The 22,686-nt window shown below is 40.8% G+C and overlaps 1 protein-coding gene across 1 annotated transcript in view; it reads left to right on the top strand.

Moving 5' to 3' along the window:
• Positions 1 to 16,513, top strand: part of ENOX1 (ecto-NOX disulfide-thiol exchanger 1) — a 136,770-nt gene extending 120,257 nt beyond the window's left edge. Inside the window, exons 11-14 of the mRNA XM_066620142.1 lie at positions 1,107 to 1,166; positions 9,943 to 10,045; positions 13,131 to 13,216; positions 15,667 to 16,513. Coding sequence (XP_066476239.1) covers positions 1,107 to 1,166; positions 9,943 to 10,045; positions 13,131 to 13,216; positions 15,667 to 15,798 — 381 coding nt within the window. The 3' untranslated portion in view covers positions 15,799 to 16,513. The remainder of the gene's footprint in view (positions 1 to 1,106; positions 1,167 to 9,942; positions 10,046 to 13,130; positions 13,217 to 15,666) is intronic.
• The last annotated feature ends 6,173 nt before the right edge of the window (positions 16,514 to 22,686 follow it).

Genomic DNA, 22,686 nt, shown 5'->3' with positions numbered 1-22,686 from the left:
CAGTAACTCTCATTAGGACATTTTTGCTTTTGATCATCTTTTTTTGATTCATCTTCTTTTAATTTAATTAATGGGGATCCCCCTTCACAAATATGCAGAAACCTCTACCACGTTTTGGGTAACACTATTTTTCTGGCAGCCAATAGGCACTCAGGGCCCAATCCTATTCAGTGCATGCTGGTTTACCACATTTACAGGCCTGAGCACCGGTGCTAGCCCAGCACTGGCTGGTTGCTGGACTAGCACCGGAGGTCTGCATTTTCCGAGCCACTGCAGCCCCATGAGCTGGGCATCACCCAAGCATTATTAGAAGGAACAGAGGGACCTCACATTGAATTGTTGCTGTCTGTGCATGCTCCTGGGGAATAAGTGCATGTGGTGTAATCACATTGGCAGCACCACCGTTCCTTGTCGTGTTCCCTGAACAGCATCCCTGCTCTCACAAGATATAAAGCTAGATTTTCTTTCATTCTTAGGAAGATTTTTTCTCTCAGATCCTTTGTAGTCACACGGATACAATCCTAAAACCACTTAGGAAGTAAGCCCTACTGAACAAAGTGGAAAAAATGTTTGAGTAAACATGCAAATAATTTAACTAATAGAATTTGAGAAGTCAGTTTTACTTCAACCGTTTGGGACCTAACTACTCTTTCTTCTTCAAGACTTCTCCTGGAAGAAAACCTATCAGAGCAGCCTTTCAAATAGCTCAAAATATATCATTTAAAACAATCATTAGCCAACTGCTATTTTGCTAACAGCCACTTACAACCACTGCAAAGCATGGGAAATGAAACCATTTATTACTCCTGAAAGCCAATTTTATACTCTTCTTATGCCTTGACACTGCTTTTTCTAATCTTATTATTTAAAAAATAATGATGCAGCCTTAGCATTTTCTTCCTGTTTATTTTATTTTTATTTTTTTAATCAAACTATTGGGCCTTAAGTATGTTAGTTTCAAACTGATTTCAGCAAAAACTCATTAGAATTATATGCTCCACCTGTTTTGTTTATTGGAACCTTATAAAACGTAGTTCTTTCAATAAATCAACGATAACAATGTGAAATCTCCTAGTGATTTTTTTTCCTCTTTTTTGACTTTGTAGTTGAAAAAAAATGGCAGAGAGTTAGCAGAGACTAATGGCCATGATGAATCTCAAGCACATGTAAGTACATTTTTGTATTTCCTTGTGCAGTTCCTATTTTTATTATTTGCACTATGAAATAAAAGTTACTATAGGGCAGGAGGTCTGGTCTAGAGGGTAGAGCCTCTGTCTGCCTGAAGGTCCACAAGGTCGCCAGTTCAAGGCCACCGGCACCGTGCGACCTTGAAGCAGCTGACAAGCTGAAGCCAAGCTATTCCATCTGCTCTGAGTGTGGGAGGATGGAGGCCAGAATGTGAAGCCAGATCGGAATGAAACACCTGAATGTAGTGGTTCTTGAAAGAAAAAACCTTCTTTCAAATTGTAAAAATCCCTATTTAATAAGGGATTTAAATAAAGCCTGCCTATGTAAACCACCTTGAATAAAGTCTTGAATAAAGACCAAGAAAGGCGGTATATAAATACCTGTTTAAATTAAATTAAATTAAAAAATTATAGCAAATTGACCGTACTTACTGAGTAAAGTAGCACCTTCTCAAAGTAGTGACTATCTTACACAGTACAGTATTTTATAGTTTATGGTATTATTCAGTGCAAATGTATTGTAGCTCTGTCTATTTACTTGTTTCTAGATGTCTGTTTTCTATGCCAATAAAGGTTCTAAAAGAAAGTAAGTATTTAGCAGAAGAAGAGCAGCTGCCTCTGTTCATCCTAGTACAACATCTTTTCCAGTGACTTTTTCCTATTGCTGCCTTGTATCTTCTTTAGATTGTGAAACTTTTTGCAGGAGGGAACCATTTTATTTTTATTTTGTTATAAGCAGTGCTTTGATAATTATCTTATGAAACATCACTATGTAAATATTATTATGAATAATAGTAGCAATAGTAGTAATAATAATTAATGATCTAGGAAACCTTTTCTTTAGATTAATAGGTTTATATCCTGGCGTGCTGTTTTCAAGATAAGGCAGGATAAGATAAGACAAGACAAGATACCATTAATAATTATTATTATCCTACGTTTGTAGCTGTGATCCATGCCAAAAATTCCTGTGGCTGTTTGTTTTGTGATCAAGTCTCTAGTTAGGAAAGGAGCCAGACAAAGACCTCGGTTCCAAGGGTTCTTATGGAAGACCTTGTAACTTCAAAGAGGAGGAAAAAAGTAGTCAGCATTGTGTGTCTGAAAGAGGCAGAAAAGTCCTGAAGATAAGGTGGCTGCCACATGTATGGAAAATGCTGTGAGAGGTGGGAAGTTGTACACAATACGGAATGTGAGTGAAAAGAGAAGGCAAGGGAGGAGCAGATGGGGGAAGCACATGCACAATGCAGCTACTCCCTTTCTTCTGTTCTCTTTTTCTACACAACCCCAGCGAGGGGCAGGAAGCCACCACCAACAGGCCTTATCTCCATGCCCACCCCATCCCCGGGTGGAAGCAAACCTCCTCCCGTGATGCCACCACTAACTCCATTCTCTGAATGCTCTGCATTCGCTGAATGCTCAACCAGCATTCACCCAGTAGTGCTGTCTCTCTCAGTAAGCCCTGTTTCTGCCCCATGCAACACTCTGTCCCATGTCTAACACCAGTGTACTATTTCTAGTTCTGTTTTTCTTCTGCACTGATTGTGTCAGCCACAAAGATGGCAGCAGATTTTAATTTGCTTTGTTTTGTGATGATCTCTGCTTGCGGAATAAATGTGAACCAAACTGAATATGTTTATCAACCATGATGTCTACATGAAATGCACACAGCTGCTGATGCTTGAGGTTAAGACAGGTCCCCACCAACCATATAGCTTTTCTTTGTACTGGGATGGGAGGTGGGGACATAATCCAGAGAGCAAGGAAGGGAAGGCAGATATGGGATCCAAGCACTAACTCCACCACTTATTACCAGAGCATGCTGTGCTAGGAAACTCTAGAGGCCTCTTTTTGTTCTGTGCAAATAAGCACTTAGTCATGGATTTTCAGAAATGATTTCACAAAACTATCAGTGAGAAATGATGTAAACTCAAATAGTAATATTAATAAATAATGTTGAAGATTTTATTTGCTGCAGTTAATGAGCATTATTGTTGGATGAGGGCTCTGTAAAGAGCATATTATGATTAATACTTCTTTTTAAATAGTGGGTATTTAATATGCAAGAGTGACTTGCAAGGGAGAAAGCTTTCAAAAGAATGCATTACTAAGGAGAATTTACAATTCTTCTTTTGAGGCTACTCTCTAAATCTGAGCAGATCGAAATGCCCTAAGAGGGAAGGATTTGGTGGCTCCTGCTTGGTTATTAGCGGTCTGTGAATCATTTAATAGGATTAGCACCTATTTGATACAGTTGACAAGTTGGATTTAGCAAATACGGTCATATTCAGTGCAAGATTGGTTTGGGGTTGGCAAGGAAGTCCAGAGATGCCTATTTTGTATTCTGGGATATATATGAGAGAACACTACATTCAAGTGTTGTAAACAAGCAGATTCCAGACAAGACTGAAAACCAAACCTTGTCATATCATGCATGGCAAAGATATACTTTGACAAAGACACTACCATTTTGCAACTGCTATGTAAAAAACAAATCTTGCTAAGAACTCCTTAAGTTCTGGTGGAATAGTGGATTTGCCTTTGCTACACACTGTCATTTTTCCTTTTTCTATTTTTAAAAACAAAAAACGTTACAGTACAGTATAGTCAATCAAGAGATTAAATGGCATATAAATACTGGATTAGACTGGTTTAGACTACTGAGCCCTGGCTCAAAAAAACTTGCAAATTAACTAATGCAGTTTTTCTCAAACTGTGGGTCGGGACCCACTAGGTGGGTCGTGAGCCAATTTCAGGTGGGTCCCCATTTATTTCAATATTTTATTTTTAATATATTAGACCTGATGCTACCCTGGTATGTGACTGACTGCTTTCCGGAAAATGCTACAGACCTGTACTTTTAACAAGCTACTATGTATATTCATTTAACAATGATAGTAAATCCCTGGGTAAGTGTGGGTAGGATTGCAGCCTAGGATTGTAAAATATTTTCCTTCTTGATGATGTCACTTCCTGTCATGACATCACTTCCAGTGGGTCCTGACAGATTCTCATTCTAAAAAGTGGTCCCAGTTCTAAATGTGTGGGAACAACTGATCTAATGAAATGAAAAACTGAGAATTATTATGTCCACCGTACTTACTGTGCATGTAAGCACTTGTTTGGTGTTTGGCCATGACATACAGTCTTGCTGCTAGACTATTAATGGTAGCATATCCCTGATGGAACTGTCATATGTTAGGGGGATTTTTGTCATCCCATGAATGATGTGCCAAAATAATTTAGTTTAGGGATATGAGTTAGACTTTCCTAGGGAAGCATACTTTTGCCAGGAAAGATGTAGCCTTTGCATCTCTAGCCAAAGTTTTGTCAAAAGTAATATAAAAATAGTGATTGTCCTTCCCTTTGTTTGGTGTTCTGACTGATGATACTAAGGACTCATGTAGCAACCCATCATAGACTTCTTTTTCTTTGGAATCTCAGATCATGATGTTCTGTTCTCATCTCAATGTTCTCAATTTCAGACAATGCCATATCTTTCTCCCTGCCTTTAGATTTTGGAGACAAAGAAGGCTTCCTGCCAGTGCCAGCACCAGGTTTCTTAGGGCCCTGTACAAGGCCTTGCATTGGGATCACTGTGGGATTCCATACCTGCCCCTCAAGGCACACTCAGTGCTATCATTGGCACTGGTATTAAGGACTCAGGGGTCCACCCGACCAGGTGGCTCCTGTGATCCAAAGTGACTGACTCTGATGCTTAAGGCAGTAGCATACCCAGGGCACCCAGGGCAACGCCTGATGTCATGACACTACGCAGCATCGTGATGTCATTGGCACACTCGCACTTCAACTACTTCCTGACAGGGAAGCAGTTGGAATGCAAGCACGCACTTGGCAGCTGGCAGGGCAATTTCGCCCAACGGGCTCCCAAGAGAGATGGGGAAGCAGTTGGAGCATGAGCACCTATTCGGCAGCCAACCGGGCAATGGCTGACTGGCTGCCAACAGGGTGCATTTGCTCCACTTCCCCAAAGGGGAAGCAGTTGAAGTGCATGCTCTGGCACACACACCCCCATGGCACCCAGGGCATTTGTGGTATGCCCTTGCCTTAAGGACATACCTATCCTTAACATCTTCATGTTTTGGAAGCCTTTTGTAATCTAGAGTAATATTTCATGCTCTCATTTGTTTCATGATCAGCGTTGGCATCCGTAACTGTAGATTAATAGTTTTGGTCCTGCAAGATGATAGAGAAGGAAGAGATAAAAATAGTATTATAGAACACTATAATAAAGGAAAAGGGAAATCTTCTGAGTTAAGCATCGCTGTCTGTCTAGTTCCATTCTGGTATGCTGTGCTTCTGTAACTAGACTGTAGACTTTTTACCATAGTCTTGCTTTGTGCTCTAAGGGACCATATGAAAAAATCATAAGTGTCTACAAGTATGGTGTATGGGCTGCTTAGTGGGTGATGTTGTGAAGACCAGGCTTAGCTAAAATATGTCATTATCACATAATAATTGTCCATGAACCTGCAAAGCTCTTTCCACTTGTTAACTTAACCACTGAAGCACAGGACAAAAAGCAGTGGGTTTAAACTTTACGAAGATGGATTTACATTAAATGTTAGTAAAATAACATTTTCAAGGCCAACTTAATTTTCAGTAAAGCTACCTCTCGAGATAAGCAACCACACCAGGCTATAGAAACTCTTTCTGACATACTGACAAGTTAGGTATAGAATATTCAATGTTTGGACAAAAGATTGATTTTAATTTTTATTTAAAGAATTTATACCCTGCCTTTCTACCACAGTCAAGGAAACTTGAGGTAAAATAAAACACCTATACAAAATAAAACACCTTACAAAATAAAAACACCTATACAATTATAGATAAAACAATATTAAGATATAAAACACAAAACCAAACAAAAGATTAAACAAGGTGTCCTTCTACTCTTTAACCAATCTTTAACCAATTTGGACCTGGTTTAACTGCCTTAAATAATCCTAGGAATCATATAGTATGCTGAGGGTGGTGGTGATCTTTTTTTAGAGAGTTTCTGCCCTTTTTAGAACTGCAGTTCCGAAGACACTGTGAGTGGAAGCCAAAAAGTTATAAATTGGTTTAAATTTGTAGATACAGTGCCCTAGATATTCACAGAACTGCTTCTCAATTTTTTGATTCTTTAATTCAATGTATGAGGTACTTTATTATACATGCTGCTCCCCCCCATGATTATATTTCCTTATTTGAATTACATAACAATGAAATGCTGTATCATTTCATATGTGTTGTGGAATCCTGATCATTTATGTGAAGCAAATGGAGGTGCTTTTGTGTTCCTTTTGGGGAGCTGGGGGATTATCTCTGTTATCTGTACCAAAAAAGCACAGTATCTGGCTGTGATACTTTTGCACCACTATCATTCATTTCAGTGGAACTGTAAGAACATCTCAAAGGATGTACCAAGTAGGGTAATGTTGCATTCTTCAGTGTTAAAATTCATGAGCAACAATGACACTGAAATGGAGTTCTTTGTTTGCTTGCTCTGTATTGTTTGCAGCAAAGCGGGAATAATGTAGGTACAAGAATCTGCCTGGTGGCCGTGAAGGCATTTCATGAATAGCTGCTCAGGTTCATATGGAAATATTAGCTACAAACAGATTCTTTTTCCATGGTTTGAAGTAGTTTACCATCTGTTGCTAGGGTCTATCATGCTAGCACAGCATTCTGTAGCACGTAACACTAGACATTAGGTGTTCATGCAATGCCAGTAACATCTCTAGTTCTGTAAAAAAGACACTTCAGAGTAATCTCTTCTGACATAGTGCAGGTAACAGGTCTTATTGCTATTGCTTCATACTCTATTTTGAGGATGAACGGGCAGTTACAAAAATGACTCATTCTTAATGTCAATCAAATTGCAGCTGTTTTAGTTGGTTACCTCTGTTGGAACTCAGTACTGTACTGTACCACTGCTATGGGAGATCTCCTGTTTAAATGTTTCCCTATGTAAAAATAAACTCTCCTAGAATATGGAAAACTAGTACATCAGTGAAAGGGCTAGACTGTTACCCTTCCAAGATACAGCACTAACTTTCTATGAGTAGGGAGTTTTAAACTGAGGTGAGCATGCATTAATATCTGTCTGCATTTTGGACTTGCTCTGACTGAAAGTAAAACTTCAAGGGAAGTTTGTCACATTCTAAAGTCTAAAATTTTAAGAGGTCAAGAAACTACGTGGTTCACTTGGGATCATCTGTGTAGCTAACACATCATAAAGTTTTCATGATTTTATTCTTTATATAGGTCATGCCTTGTTGTCCACTGATTTGACTCACCACTGATACCGGGGTCCACCTTTAAATACAAGGAAAATAAAGCAACAAAATTCAATTTCCTACCTTCATGCTGTTAAACCACATTGGTTGCAAATTTCTCAGGGTTAAGGATAGGTTTAAAGACCCATTTCTGCGTTTCTTGCTCCTCCATTGTCACCCCAGAATGCATCAGTAGACACTGCACCGCATTCAGCCATAATTTCATTCCATTAGATTCCATTATTCTATTATTCCATTATTCATTATTCAATGGCTGAATGCAGCAATGCATTCTGGGGCAACAATCGGGAAGCAGGAAACCTGGAAGTGGGTCTTTAAAACTATTTTTCCACTGATTTGGTGTCCTCTTTTTTTATCCAATGAGGGTTCCAGAACAGATCCCCAATGGATAACAAGGTATTGAGGAGTATCATCATCCAAATGGTAGTAGCTCTACTATTGCTTCCACTCTAAATTACTTACTTCTTCCAAAGTATTTCAGTTTTATTCCCTATTCCAGAAGTGATTTATGACATCTTTAATAGTGTAGTCATTTTGTAATTCAGACTTTTAGTTTGCTTTAAATGACCTCTAGATTTAAGCAATCTCAAAACTGGTTAAGAATTACAGTCAGTTCTCATTATCCGCTAGGGTTAGGTTCCAGGAAACCTTAGCAGTTAGCAAATCCACAGATAATGAACCATTGATGGGGGGGAACGGGTGCCTTCCCTGCCATCAGAACAATCCAGTAGAGATCCTCAAGTAGCTAGCAGAGTGCAGCAGGAAGTGCCAAAATATCTTTGAATGCTGCAGAAACCTTTTGGAGGCTACAGGGACATTCAGAATGGCCTCTTCTACTGGCCATTTTAAATGGGTCCACACTAGTCACAGGTGCCATTCTGAAAGTCCCTGCAGCCTCTGGAGGGTTTTTGCATAACAGATAATGAGAACACAGTCATAACAAAGGAGGTCACAATTCTGCCCCTCACAGATAAGCAAATTCACAGGTAGTGATTTCGCATAGAAATTGAACTAACTATACAAGCCCCACTTCACATCAGAAAGAAAGATTTGTAAGTCATTTCTGTGGTCATTCCCCCCCCCCCTTCTACAGCACAGTTGTAATCATGATTACTCAGAAGCAAATCCCACTGTGCTTCATGGGAATTACTCTCAGGTAAATTGTACAGAGGATTGAAGCCCTAGGAAACATGAATTATCTTACAAAAATGTTATCACTGACTTCCCAAACTATGTGTTTGTGACAAAAGAAACACCAGACTTCACAGTGATTATGCATATATTCATATCTCCACAGAGACAGAGATTATCTTCATGCCAGAACAGTCATGTGTGACACTCATTCTTTTCCCCAGGTGAAAGGTTCTTAAGATGTCGTTAATAAAAAAAACTCTGTTAGTGTTTACAAAGTATAGCATATTTTGTACTAACAGAAAAAGAATAATCTTTTTCCTACACTACACTACACTACACAATAACAAAAGTAAAATATAGATACATAATCTAGAATGTTCAGGTCTGCGTCAACAGAAAGCTGGAATATGTTAATTATTTAAAGCAGAGGTTTTCAATCTTTTTAGCACCGGGATCCACTTTTTAGAATGACAGTCTGTTGGCACCCACTGGAAGTGATGTCATTAACCTGGGAGTGATGTCATGGCCAGAAGTGACATCAATTTAAGACTCGAATCTAAGCCGTGATTGGCCAAAGATCCCATTACACAGCGTGCTCATGCCTCATTGCATAGCTCAGAATTCAAACATTCCAGGTTGTAGGGTGTGAAACCACACCCTGAGGAAGTGGCTCCTAAGCATGGAAATGTGGTCTTGGATGAATGGAAATGAGGGCTCCTCAAAGTAGTTTCTGAATCAAAGCCCTTTTGGATTCTGATTCAGATAAAGTTTTGTCAGCAGGGCAGATGCTGAGTTCTATGAATACTGAAGGCATTTGATCTGGGGTTTTATGTTGGCTGATGTGCTTCAAACTGTGTATGCATTATTGATTGAAAAGTTTTTACTTATACAATTATTCACAATCCCATTGGTATTTTCTCCTGCTGTCAGAGCACTGAATGGAATAAATCTGATAATGTGTTTACCATTAAGTTGTATTATTCATATTTGTCTTGCTGCTGGAATTATCTGAAGTATCTGTCCAATTTTAGTTTCATTTGTTGTGAAAATGACAGCTCCTAGAGTCTTTCCTTTATTGCTCAATCGGAACCTTCCTCAGTCATTTTCAGTAAAGGTGGGGAACGGATACTACTGACATCTTTTTGCAGCTCAGAATACAGAGCTCCTGTTAACAGATCAATAAGTTATAATTGTCTTGCCTGTAAGTTGTAAATTAAAGTAATGATCTTTTTTAATAGACATGAAAAACACCAGCAATAGCTATTGAAACGGATGAAGCCTACATAGCACCTGTTTTGTTTTGTTTTTACACTTTATAGGAAATCAATGTGTTGACGGTACCATTGGTCAACCAAGACAGAGAAAAAAATTCTGAGAAACGAACCCAGCCACTAAAATCCGAGAAAGAGGCACTATTGATAGGTAAGGTGACTCTGCTCCATTTCCAGGCATAAAATTGCCTATAGCAAACAAAAAGTAGTTGTGTAAGGATAAACGTCTTGAGATTATTTATATATCAGTGTGTTGAGAACTGTAGGAAATGAAAGCATTTTTTTTTTTGCACTAACCAAGGTAAATAATTAGTACAGTAAAAATTATAATCTTTAGAGTACAAGTGTGTCCTTAATGTTTCTCCTGAGCACTTTTCAAGATTTTTATATAATACTTTGAGGGGTGTTTTTTTAAAAATTAATGTTTAATTAGATGATGCTTCAAGGTGCTTGACAAAAAAAATGCATCCCAACTGAAACATGGGGATGAGAGGACATAGGGAAAATCAGCATTGGGTTTGTATTAGGAGACCTGCTGACTGACTAAAGTGAGTGATGGCTGGTGGTAGTGCTTGGTGCAGTGGTATAGCTAAGGGGGTGCAGGAGTTAGCTGACGCACTGGGCAACAAGCTTTAGGGGGGCAACAAGCTGAGTTTGATACTAGTGGCCAAATTGTGAAAATATTGGTATGTATAAATAACACCATCATGTTATATATCATTGGAAAGCTAATTTAATGCAGAATGCAATGAAACAAACCATATTATAATATCTATATTCAAAGGTTATGGCCAAAGGTTATTAACCAGAAAACAAAAACACATCTGCCTTAAAGGAAAAAAGTGGATTTCTTTAACTCAAAACTGACCTATGAGACTGATTGTTCTGAGAGCCAATGAAAGGTTGTTATGACAGAGCATGGAACCAATAAGGTGTTAATAGGAATCAGCTCTCATTTCCATGTATCATAATACAGCTACTCCTGCTAACTAACCCTTGCTAATTGGGTAAGAGGCACTTTTTAAAGTGGGTGCTTCTCTTTTATATAGCAGGGGGAGAGTAACTGGCCCTCCTCACTCCAGCAGTGTCTTTTCTTGTGGCTGCCCGCTGGTGTTTTGCATCTTTTAGATTGTGAGCCCTTTTGGGACAGGGAGCCATTAGTTATTTGATTTTTCTCTGTAAACTGCTTTGTGAACTTTTGTAAATAGTGTTAATAATAACTGGTGAAGAGGCACTTTTTCAAGTGGTGCTCTTCTTATATTTAGCAGGAAGAGAATAACCATCCCTCTTCACCCCAGCAGTGTCTCTAACCAATAAGGGGCACACTTTTTATTTACAGTAGAACCTTTTTAAGTTGACCACCCAAGGGACTGGAAGAATTGGTCAACATAGGGGTGGTGTCAATATACGGGGAAAAAAGGCTATAGAAAATTAGGTCTAGAAACACCCAAGGCTCTAGAAAATTAGGTCAACTTAAGGAGGTGGTCATTATAGAGAGGTGATCAACTCTGGAGGTATTTACTTAATTACATTTTATTTTTGTCATGGAGGGGGGCTACAAAATCTTTTATCTCAGGTAACAGATAGATGCCTTAGCTATGCCACTGGCTGTGGGAAGGTGGCAGACCAAGTGGGTGGTGAGCTGCTGGGGGAGAAAGTGGGTTCCCCCCTAATTTGCACTTTTTAAAAAGCCTGGGCATGATGTCACTTCCGGTTGTGACATCACTTCCATTGCATCATTTTGAGCTCCGCATCGGGCTACATGTTCATTAGCTACACCACTGGCTCAGTGCATGCCTCTTGCTCTCTGCTTCACTCATTACTGGGTTAGCAATGAAGGGGGGGGGGGAAATTGGAATGTGTGTCCTCTTCCACCATCCCAGGCTAAGGAAACCAGCAAGAGAAACGCCATTGGGCAGGTGCCCGTGAGCGATCAGACATTATAACATGCCAGTGACCGTGAACTAGACAGGCAAAGAGTCAAAATTAATCAGTTTAATAAACATCCAAAAGAAAAGAAAGCTAAAAAAAATAAAGAGGTAGAGAAAAGTATAACAAGCAGGATGGTGAAGAATGCCAGAACCTGACTGGAGTGATGCAAAGAGGTTGATCAAACTGGATTGGAAAGTGGTCAGAAGGAAGAGCTGAGTGGCTATTTAGGAAAAAGTATCCAAAACTTCAATGCACAAGATAAGTTTGCAGCCTGGCTGGAGGTGGAAAGAAGAAACAAAACAAAAATAATTCCCTCAACACATCTAGCTAGCTATCCAGTCTCTAGTGCTAGCAACATACTCCCAGGAATGCTAATTTCTGTTCCTTTGAACTTTGGGGATAACTGAACCATTATAAAAGACTTCTAGAAAAGCTTAATTGCCTTGTTTTATTCTGTTGCAAGGAATGCAGAGCGACCTACATCAGGTTATCGCACTGCCAATATCTTGCTATTAGAGCAGTAACAGCAGCCACCTTCACAGGAACAGAAAGGACGTTCTGTTTGGGAGAAGCAGCCTTTGAAGGTCTGCTCCCCCCTCCCACCGACCTGCCAGGCAATCTACTGGTTCATTCTCTATTCTTGCTTCGTGCAGGATGGAAGATTCAGCAAATGTTCTCCCACCCAAGGGGCAGAGGATTGATCTTGCAGGCACCTGTACTGCTCACACCCTTTTACTACCATCCCTCTCCCTTACCAGATGTTCAGACCCAAGCAACCTGTATGTGTGTGTTTCATAACTTGTAGCATGATTTTTGTTTTGTTTTGTCAAAACATATAAAGGAAATTAAACAAAATTACCTGGGAAAAAGTGGAGGTTTTGCTCACTAATCTAGATTAAACACAATCCATGCAGAAATTATTAAGAAAACTAAAAGCGATGCAATTTGGATACAGTTGATAGTTAATATTTTCAGGACGAGCCAGTCAAGCAGAAAAACAGCAACAATTTTATCAATTCAGTGACTACAACTTCCTATTGGTAAATCAAGCATAAAACTGGGAGCTGAACAAAATGCTTCCAGCAAGATTTTGTTTTGAAATATCTCTCTTCAGTTCGGTTGCAAACTAATGCTGTTTCTGAAGATATGTTGTGTTAAAGTGTGTAGTTCTGGTTGAATTATGTAACCAATATAAGAATTAAAACACAGATGAAAAGCATACTTCATAAAACTGAAAATTTATTTTGCTTTAGCATGCTCTGTTCTTTCTAAGGAAATGTTAATGATTTTTTTGTTTGTTTCAGGTGTCATATCTACGTTTCTTCATGTTCATCCTTTTGGAGCAAATATAGAATATCTCTGGTCTTATATGCAGCAGTTGGACTCCAGGGTAAATTGAATTCATTGCTATGCATTTCTGTTATACTAAAAACTGTAATAGGCTTTATTGTTAAAGCCTCTTTTTATTAAACAGTGTTTAAGAAACAGGGTTGGAGGGAAACCTAGTGTCCTATGCTGAAAGGAAGAATCCTACCTTAAGCTACCTTCATGAAAGAACTATCCAATCTCATCTTCATTAACATAATTCAAACTACGTTATATTAAATCCAATTCGCTACCATTTTTGCAATGCTAGCAAAAGGAACAAACACTCCCTTACCATAGGAGTCATCTGGAACTTGCCCCCTCCCTGCAGGATACTGTATTGAATCTAGATCCCTTATCTAGACAAGGTGATTGAGTGGTGGTGTCATGAACAAAAAAAAGTGGAGGGAACTTGTTTAGCCTGGAGAAGAGAAGGCTGAGAGGGGATATGATAGATCTCTTCAGATATCTGAATGGCTGTCATATGGAAGAAGGGACAAATTTGTTCTCAGCTGACTCAGAGTAGAACTAGATCCAGTGGGTACAAACTGCAAGAGAAATTCTGATTGGATATCAGGAAAAAATTCCTGATGGTAAGGGAGGTGATGGATTCTCCTTCACTGGAGATCTTCAAGCAGAGGCTCAACAAACACCTGCTGGAGATGCTCTAGGAGGATTTCCTGCTACAGCTCGCAATGGACTAGATGGCCTTGTAGGTATCTTACAACTCTATGATTTTATGAAGTCTTGTCTCTGGAGGTATCCTAGAGAAAATGGATTATCTGGATGCCTTTCAATCTGACTTCAGTCCAGATTATGGGACACAAACAGCCTTGGTTGCCCTAGTGCAGTGTTTTTCAAACTGTGGGTCAGGATCCATTTGGTGGGTCATGACCTGATTTGGGCTGGGCCTGACAGAGCCTCCATGGAAAACTGAGTGATGGAAAAATCAGATAACTAATTAATTGCCTCAAGTCCTGAGGCTATTCAGAAATTAGATAGCTGCTAATTGCCCAGCAAACAGCTAAATTCCTGAAGTTTGCAAGCTTATAAACATAGGGAAGTAAACACTGAAAGTGCTTTTTTGTGGTGTGTTTTATTCCAAGTCCATCAACAACAAGTAGTGGGGGCACATAAAGGCTGGATCACATACATAAGCCCCTCGCCTTGAGGCTTTCCATTAGGACTGCCTTATTATGAAAAATTGATTGAGTTTTTTTTGCAAATAAAAAAAATATTAATAGTTAAATAAAAATATTATTTCTTTCTAGACCACTTTTTTAAAAAGACTTGTAAAGCTAGGTGGGAAGTGTCCTTATAAAAAGTTGGTCCTTCTGCTAAAAAGATTGAGAACAACTGCCCTAGTGGATGACCTGAGCTGGAAACTGAACAAAGGGAGTGTGTCCCTATTGGTCCTGTTTTGTATTGTTCTCTTAGGGCGAAGTCCTAACCAACTTTCCAGCACTGAGGTTGCCAGTACAACATGCATCTGACATGAAACCCACTTGACGTCTTTTCTTCAGATTCAGGATTCTGAAGTGTTGGCAGGCCTATATTTCGTATTCTATACCTGCCTCACATTTATCTTCTCCATTTCATTGCTTGTAAGTAATATATAAATATATGTCAGCAGTTAGGTAAGGGCAATGCAGCTCTGAGGTAAGGGAACAAACATTCCCTGACCTTGAGGTGGCCTCCGTGAGTGACACCCAATTTCAGGAAGCAGCACATGCTCCACTGGCATAGCTGTGTCAGTGCTGGAAAGTTGGTTAGGATTTTGGTCTCATGGTGTTATGCGTGCTGATGGCTTTGTCTTATGTGTTGATTTTAGAAATTATTTTTATGAAATTTTAGAATGTTTTTTGGTTAGCTGCCTTGGGCGCCCACATAAGTGGGGAAAGGTGAAACAAAAATGTTTTAAATGTATATAGAATATGATGCTGCTAACAGATCCAAACATGATCAATTGTTTAAAAATATAAAAAGCCTTGGGTTCCAGTTCTGTGGGCCATAGCACCAGTGGTACGTGCATACTGCCCACTCTGTGTAAAGCACATTTGCAGCACCGGTGCTGGGCCAGACGCTGTGGAGGAGCCGCCAATGGTAAGTATCACCACTAGGTGGCAGTGAGGCTTTCCAGGATGGGGGGAGTATTGGGCCAAGAGAGCAAACATCCCTTCTCGCGGTAGCTGCCCTGGCCCCACAGGATACAGTGACAACTATTTCAGTGCCACTGTAGCCTACATTGCTGGGGTGGATAGGATTGGGCTGTCCGTTTTGTTTTGTTTATTGGGTGTGGTTATCGGTTCTTACAAGTTTCCCACAAGAAGAAAGGAAAGAAACAAATTGTACGTGGCAACAATGGTGCATATGAACAGGATAAACCATCACTGCCTGGATAATTGAGCATGTCACTTAAACCTGAGATCATAGAAATGGCTTTTGCTTTGTTATTCTTGTTTCCTCTTTTCTTAGATCTCTGCAAATGAAATAGAAATGCTTTTGATGAAGCTTCCACGCATGTTTAAACAAGAGTTCTCCGGAGTTGGAGCCACCCTGGAGAAGAGGTGGAAGTTCTGTGCCTTTGAAGGAATTAAAACAACTTGACTGTGGATTGGAATGGAGCCTGGGCAGGGGAAAAAGGTCTTCATGGGGCATCTGAAGTATTAAAGGGAGACAATTAGGTTTGGCATATACATTTTTGGAGTGCTCCAAACCTGGTTTTAGTTGCATTTGTGATGTCTTCTTGTGAAAATGTAGTTGTGTACCAGTTCCAAAAGAATAAACCTTCTAAAATGTGACAGGTCTATTTCCTATGAAAATTTCAAGAAAGATACTACCATCATAATGATGTCATTATTATTAAAAATGTGCTCCTTCTAAAATTAGCTCACTGAGCAAATGAGAAGAGTGATTTCTGGTTGCTAAGCTCCAGCAATGTATATGTATAATAGATCTTCCTCAAGTTCCATTCCTGAGAGTTTTTCTGTTCAGTAAGAAAACAAATGTGATTTTACAGTGAAAGAAAGCATACCAAAAGCAAACCTGATGTGAGTGAACAGTTACCGTATTTTGTAAATTTAGTTTTCTGCCGTCCCAGGGACTTGCCTTATTGTGAGAGAGAGGCCTGAAAAATCTGACTGGATTCCTTGAGAATGCTTTATCCAGAATATTATTTTTCTAATGTAACTATTCCCCATTCTGAGTTTGTTTTAACATGATTGCATATGGATTTTCATAAACATGTAAATAAAGAGGAAGCCAGTGTTACTGTATTGTATTTGGTATGTAACATGCAGGATTATGCATCAGCAAATAAGTATCCAGATTTTATAGCAAATATATTAAAAAAAAATGAATAAATAGGACTTCTATGTGGGTTGTTTTTTTTTACAAGCTGTTGTTGATTATACACCCGCCACAAAAATCTGTGTGTTCTAGAAGTAATCTCATCAGGTGAAAGAGCCACAGCACCACTACAGAGGAGGAGGACTAGAAGAAGAGCACTTCATCTTTTAGTGTTTTTTCTTACAAATCTTAAATCAGCCTGCAGGGTACTTTCAGCAGCTTAATAATAATAACAACTAGGTATTTATATACTGCCTTTCTGGTCATCGGATTACCAAGAGCAGGTGGAATCACTCATAAGAACATAAGAACTGGATCAGGCCACTGGATCAGGCCATAGGCTCATCTAGTCCAAGCGCATAACATTAGAAAGGTGACAGAGCAGCTTTTAAACTGATCCCTGGGGGAAGGCCGATAGGAGCCGAGGGGCATCCGGTTCGGAACTCCTCATCCCTATGGGACAAGGATGGGGAGGTTAGAGAACAACAAGACAAAGGCAGAGTAGGAGAAGAAATTGGGAATGATAGCTTGATGGGATGTGATAGACAGTTTGGCACAGTGAGAGGATGCAGGGATAAAGGAGCTAATAAGCAGCCCATCCTGAGGCATTCCATGTACAAATGCTTTTATGCGAATGCCCGAAGTCTCCGAGCAAAGATGGGAGAACTGGAATGCCTGGTGACAAAGGAAAACATTGACATAGTGGGCATAACAGAAACCTGGTGGAATGCAGAGAATCAGTGGGATACTGCAATCCCAGGCCATAAACTCTATAGGAGGGACAAGCAGGGGCGTGTTGGAGGTGGGGTGGCCATTTATGTTAAGGAAGGGATAGAATCCAGCAAAGTAGAAGGCAGGTCCGACTCCACTGTAGAATCTCTGTGGGTTAAATTACCAGGCCTGTAGTAGTTGGCAACCTTCAGTCTCGAAAGACTATGGTATCGCGCTCTGAAAGGTGGTTCTGGAACAGCGTCTAGTGTGGCTGAAAAGGCCGATTCGGGAGTGACAATCCCTTCCACAACGGGAGCAAGTGTAGTCTGTCCCTGGTCTGTCTCCCTGGCTATGGGCCTTCCTTCTTTGCCTCTTTGCCTCAGACTGTTGGCCAAGTGTCTCTTCAAATTGGGAAAGGCCATGTTACACAGCCTGCCTCCAAGCGGGCCGCTCAGAGGCCAGGGTTTCCCAATTGTTGAGGTCCACTCCTAAGGCCTTCAGATCCCTCTTGCAGATGTCCTTGTATCGCAGCTGTGGTCTACCTGTAGGGCGCTTTCCTTGCACGAGTTCTCCATAGAGGAGATCCTTTGGGATCCGGCCATCATCCATTCTCACGACATGACCGAGCCAACGCAGGCGTCTCTGTTTCAGTAGTGCATACATGCTAGGGATTCCAGCACGTTCCAGGACTGTGTTGTTTGGAACTTTGTCCTGCCAGGTCATGCCGAGAATACGTCGGAGGCAGCGCATGTGGAAAGCATTCAATTTCCTCTCCTGTTGTGAGTGAAGAGTCCATGACTCGCTGCAGTACAGAAGTGTACTCAGGACGCAAGCTCTGTAGACCTGGATCTTGGTATGTTCCGTCAGCTTCTTGTTGGACCAGACTCTCTTTGTGAGTCTGGAAAACGTGGTAGCTGCTTTACCGATGCGTTTGTTTAGCTCGGTATCGAGAGAAAGAGTGTCGGAGATCATTGAGCCAAGGTACACAAAGTCATGGACAACCTCCAGTTCATGTGCAGAGATTGTAATGCAGGGAGGTGAGTCCACATCCTGAACCATGACCTGTGTTTTCTTCAGGCTGATTGTCAGTCCAAAATCTTGGCAGGCCTTGCTAAAACGATCCATGAGCTGCTGGAGATCTTTGGCAGAGTGGGTAGTGATAGCTGCATCGTCGGCAAAGAGGAAGTCACGCAGACATTTCAGCTGGACTTTGGACTTTGCTCTCAGTCTGGAGAGGTTGAAGAGCTTTCCATCTGATCTGGTCCGGAGATAGATGCCTTCTGTTGTAGTTCCAAAGGCCTGCTTCAGCAGGACAGCGAAGAAGATCCCAAACAAGGTTGGTGCAAGAACACAGCCCTGCTTCACGCCGCTTCGGATGTCAAAGGGGTGTGATGTGGAGCCATCAAAGACAACAGTGCCCTTCATGTCCTTGTGGAAGGATCTGATGATGCTGAGGAGCCTGGGTGGACATCCAATCTTGGGGAGAATCTTGAAGAGGCCATCCCTGCTGACCAGGTCGAAAGCCTTCGTGAGATCTATGAAGGCTATAAAGAGTGGCTGTTGTTGTTCCCTGCATTTCTCCTGCAGTTGTCTAAGGGAGAATACCATATCAGTGGTGGACCTGTTGGCTCGGAATCCACACTGTGATTCTGGATAAACGCTCTCTGCAAGTTCCTGGAGCCTCTTTAGTGCAATTCGGGCAAACAACTTTCCTACAACGCTAAGGAGAGAGATGCCACGGTAGTTGTTGCAGTCACCCCTGTCGCCTTTGTTCTTGTACAGCGTGATGATGTTTGCATCCCTCATGTCTTGAGGTACTCCACCTTCTCTCCAGCAGAGACAAAGGATTTCATGCAGCTCAGTGATGATGATCTCTTTGCAGCACTTTAGGACTTCAGCAGGGATGCTGTCTTTTCCAGGTGCCTTGCCAAAGGCAAGGGAGTCCAGGGCCACGTAAGTGAGGCGATATAATACTGGGGGCGTACTATCGCTGATTACTTGCTCGGCTTGTCAGCTGCTTCAAGGTCTCATTCTCAGCCGTTCAGGGAGCTGCTGGTGTCCTCGAACTGGTGACCTTCTGATGTCATCTTCGGGCTAACGGAGGCTCTACCCTCTAGACCAGACCTCCTGTCCAGCTTAATTATTATTATTATTAAGGTAGGGATTCATCCTTGGGCCATGTACCAACTGCTCAGAGAAGTATACAGTACTGTAAAGTTAACCAGAATCAAAGTACTTAACTATCAGGAACTTTAGGATACAGATAATCTGTATTTGCCTTAGCTAAATTTGCAGTTTAACTTAAAAATCTGTTTTGAAAATACTCACTAGTTGAAGTGCTTTCTAAAACCCAGCAGAAAATCTGTGTGTTCTGGAAATAGCAAATGTGAAAGAACCACAGCACTGCTACAGAAATGTAGGACTGGAAGAAGAAAGAGCATTTCCCTTCTGACCATTTTAAAATCCCTGATTGCCTAGGGTCATCTACTAAGAGTGTGCTTCTCAACATGTCTACTCCGAAGTAACTCAAAAAGTCAAGTTCAATGAGTTCAGGAAAGGATTACAGTCTAAATGACAAATGGCTTCTAAATGGACTTTGTAATGTAAAGCAAGTATCTAAATCCAGCTAGCATAGGAAGTCATCCTATTCATTATGTCAGTGCATATCAAGCTAGTTCATGTGTGGGACTACCCATTTTTTCCCCCAGTGCGCCAGGCATCAGTACCATGTCTGTGCCCTATGATTACTGTTATTTCTTTCCTGGAAATTCACCACAGGCTAAGGACTTTGCTACTGGACTGGCCCCAATCTTCAGACCACCAATTTAAGTAGCACTGCATTATGCAACTCCTGATTACCTGACAAATGAAATGGGGGTGAGAGGAGAAAGAGTACTGAATAGCCATGCAAAAGGGTTTCAGGGAAGTCTTTTTTCCCACTTCCCCAACATAGTGATTTTTGAACCTGAAAAACAGATCTGGCGAAATTTGGCTCATGTGGCTAAATAAAATACAGGCATTGTCAAGCACTCTAGGATGAACCTGGGAGGAGCCAGGAACCTCTGCATGACCCACAAGTGGGTCTTTCAACCCTAAAAATAGCACTGGATGCTTGGAAACCGCACAATTTCACATGCCCTTTTTATTTTGTTTAAATTCCTCTAAAACTGGGACTCCACAGGGGATTTTGGAACGGAAGCCTTAAAGATACCAAGGTTCCTCTGCATATAATACACACACAGGCTCTATAAGGGATAAGTAAACATTAGTGGATCCTGCAATGGGCTCAAAGGGCTTCCAAGCCTCAGCTCCAGAGCTGGGGTGAAAGACGTTACTACTGGGTAGAAGAGGTTTCTCTTTCTATGTCTAGTGCAGCTAGCAAAAGAATTTTATGGGTGCTGAGGGCTGCTCCCCCAAAAGTCATATGACAAAGGCAAAGACTCATGGCTGATTTCCACATTTAAGATGCAGGTACATTTTAAGAATGATAAGATCTTTTGACTATAATCCTAGGCACACTTACTTGCGAACAAACTCCACTGAGTTCAGTAGGAACTCATGAGCTTGTGCTCAGGGCTGGCCCAAGATTTCCTGAGGTGACATGCCAAATGCTGCTCCCGCACTCAATGATGTGCCAGCCCCTGGTTCTCCCACTCTCTAATGTACTACCTCAGTACTCTCCTCTCCTCCACATTCCCCCCCTATCCCCTCTCTTCCTTTTCCATTCCAGGAAGTGGAAGAAGGAGGAGGTGAAGAGGCAAACAGGTGATGAGCATGCCCTGCTTCAAATTGGTTTCATGGATGGACCAGCCCAGCTTACACTGGGTGGTAGAAATTATTCAAGTATGCATTTCATGTCCTGCAAAGCAATTCTAGAGACACATAACAAATAGAGACACATAAATTGTCTCTATTCTTATAAATATAATCACAAATATATCCCATATAAATTGTCTCTATTCTGAAGTCTTGCCAGTTTCATTATGATTACTAGCTCCAGCCCTGTAATCCATAGTAATCCAACCCAGTTGAATGTTGTACTGCACCCATCCTGCACTGGTAGATCGCATGCTTGCTAGTTTCTGTAGGCCAAAGAGGTTCAGTATGGTCTACCCCCATAGCTATATAGAATTTTGTACTCCCAAAGTTTTAAAAGTGTTTTAAATCGGCAAATTAAAATTATAAAGAGCAGTTTTGACAGCTAATTATAGTACATTAATTCACTCACCTTGATTTTTTTTCAAATTACATCTATTTGGAGAATATATCTTACATTAAAAATCAAATGGTTGTGATTTGGTTTCAGTGATGACAGGCAGCAAAATCTTGTACACAGTAGGTAATATTTGATTAAATGAAGCCAGATGGTGGCTGGGAAGCAGATCTGTATTCATTTTTCCAATGTGCAACTTGAAAGCTGAAATCTATAAATCTGTGGCATGTATGCAGTGTATGTCCTGTCCTCCACCTCACGCACCTACATTATAGGGTACTAGTTGCCGTGGAATCCTTGGCGTCATCCATTGTCAAACATATTTATTTCTACCCAAGAGAGTCAGAGATACTGTTGTAGAGATCATTTCCTGACTTTAATCGTTTAATAGCTAACAGCATTATTCATGTCTGTGTTCATTCTGTAAACAATATTTACCCATTTTTGTTTGTTTAATTTGTTCCCCATTTGGTTCCATTGGAGAATCAGTTCCACTTTTCATGCTTCTAACTTTGCAAATTCCAGCCACTCTGCATGAAATTTGCAGATATTTTTGACTCCTCCAAAGAATAACTTTGCACAGCATTGATAAATGGGGCCTGGTTTAGATGAAGGTAAACTGGACTGACACACACTCTGGCTGAACAGGAAGTAAAAATTTTAGGCACAGTAACCTCTTAATAATAATAGCAATTTGTTGAATGCAGAGTGTATAAAATCTGATGGGTGGTGCCGGATTAGCTGGATATTTATATGCAGAATTTCATTAAATAAAGTGCTCCAGAATAAACCAAGACAAGAGTGCAGACACAGTAGACTCACAAACCTAGTTGCTCCCAGAAGAAATGAATGCAAAGTGTGCATGGTGGGGGGAGGGGATGAAATAATAATGTGATATAACACATACCCCCTGCTAAATGTTAAAATACCAGACAGCATCTCAAACCAGGCCTCCCAACAGTCCAGGAGGCACCTTTCCTCTTGATTCAATATCAGCAAGCTGGAGAGGTGAAAACCTTGCCATCTGAAGTGCAAGGGTGGGCTGGGCATTGTCAGCTGGTCCCAGTCGGGTTGCAGTCAACTTGCTCCTATAAAACCATAACCTCTAGGCAAGCATGGCAACTTTGGCATCCTACTTGGCCTATTCTTGCTCAGCCTCCCTTCACCGGGGCTTACCTCTGACTCTTCCTCTGCTTGACTGACTCCCTTAGTGCTCATCCCTA

This window comes from Tiliqua scincoides, chromosome 3, assembly GCF_035046505.1.
Source record: "Tiliqua scincoides isolate rTilSci1 chromosome 3, rTilSci1.hap2, whole genome shotgun sequence".
NCBI classification, from domain to species: domain Eukaryota; kingdom Metazoa; phylum Chordata; class Lepidosauria; order Squamata; family Scincidae; genus Tiliqua; species Tiliqua scincoides.
The sequence above is the reverse complement of the archived record's forward strand: the minus strand, read 5'-3'. Positions and strand labels throughout refer to the sequence as shown.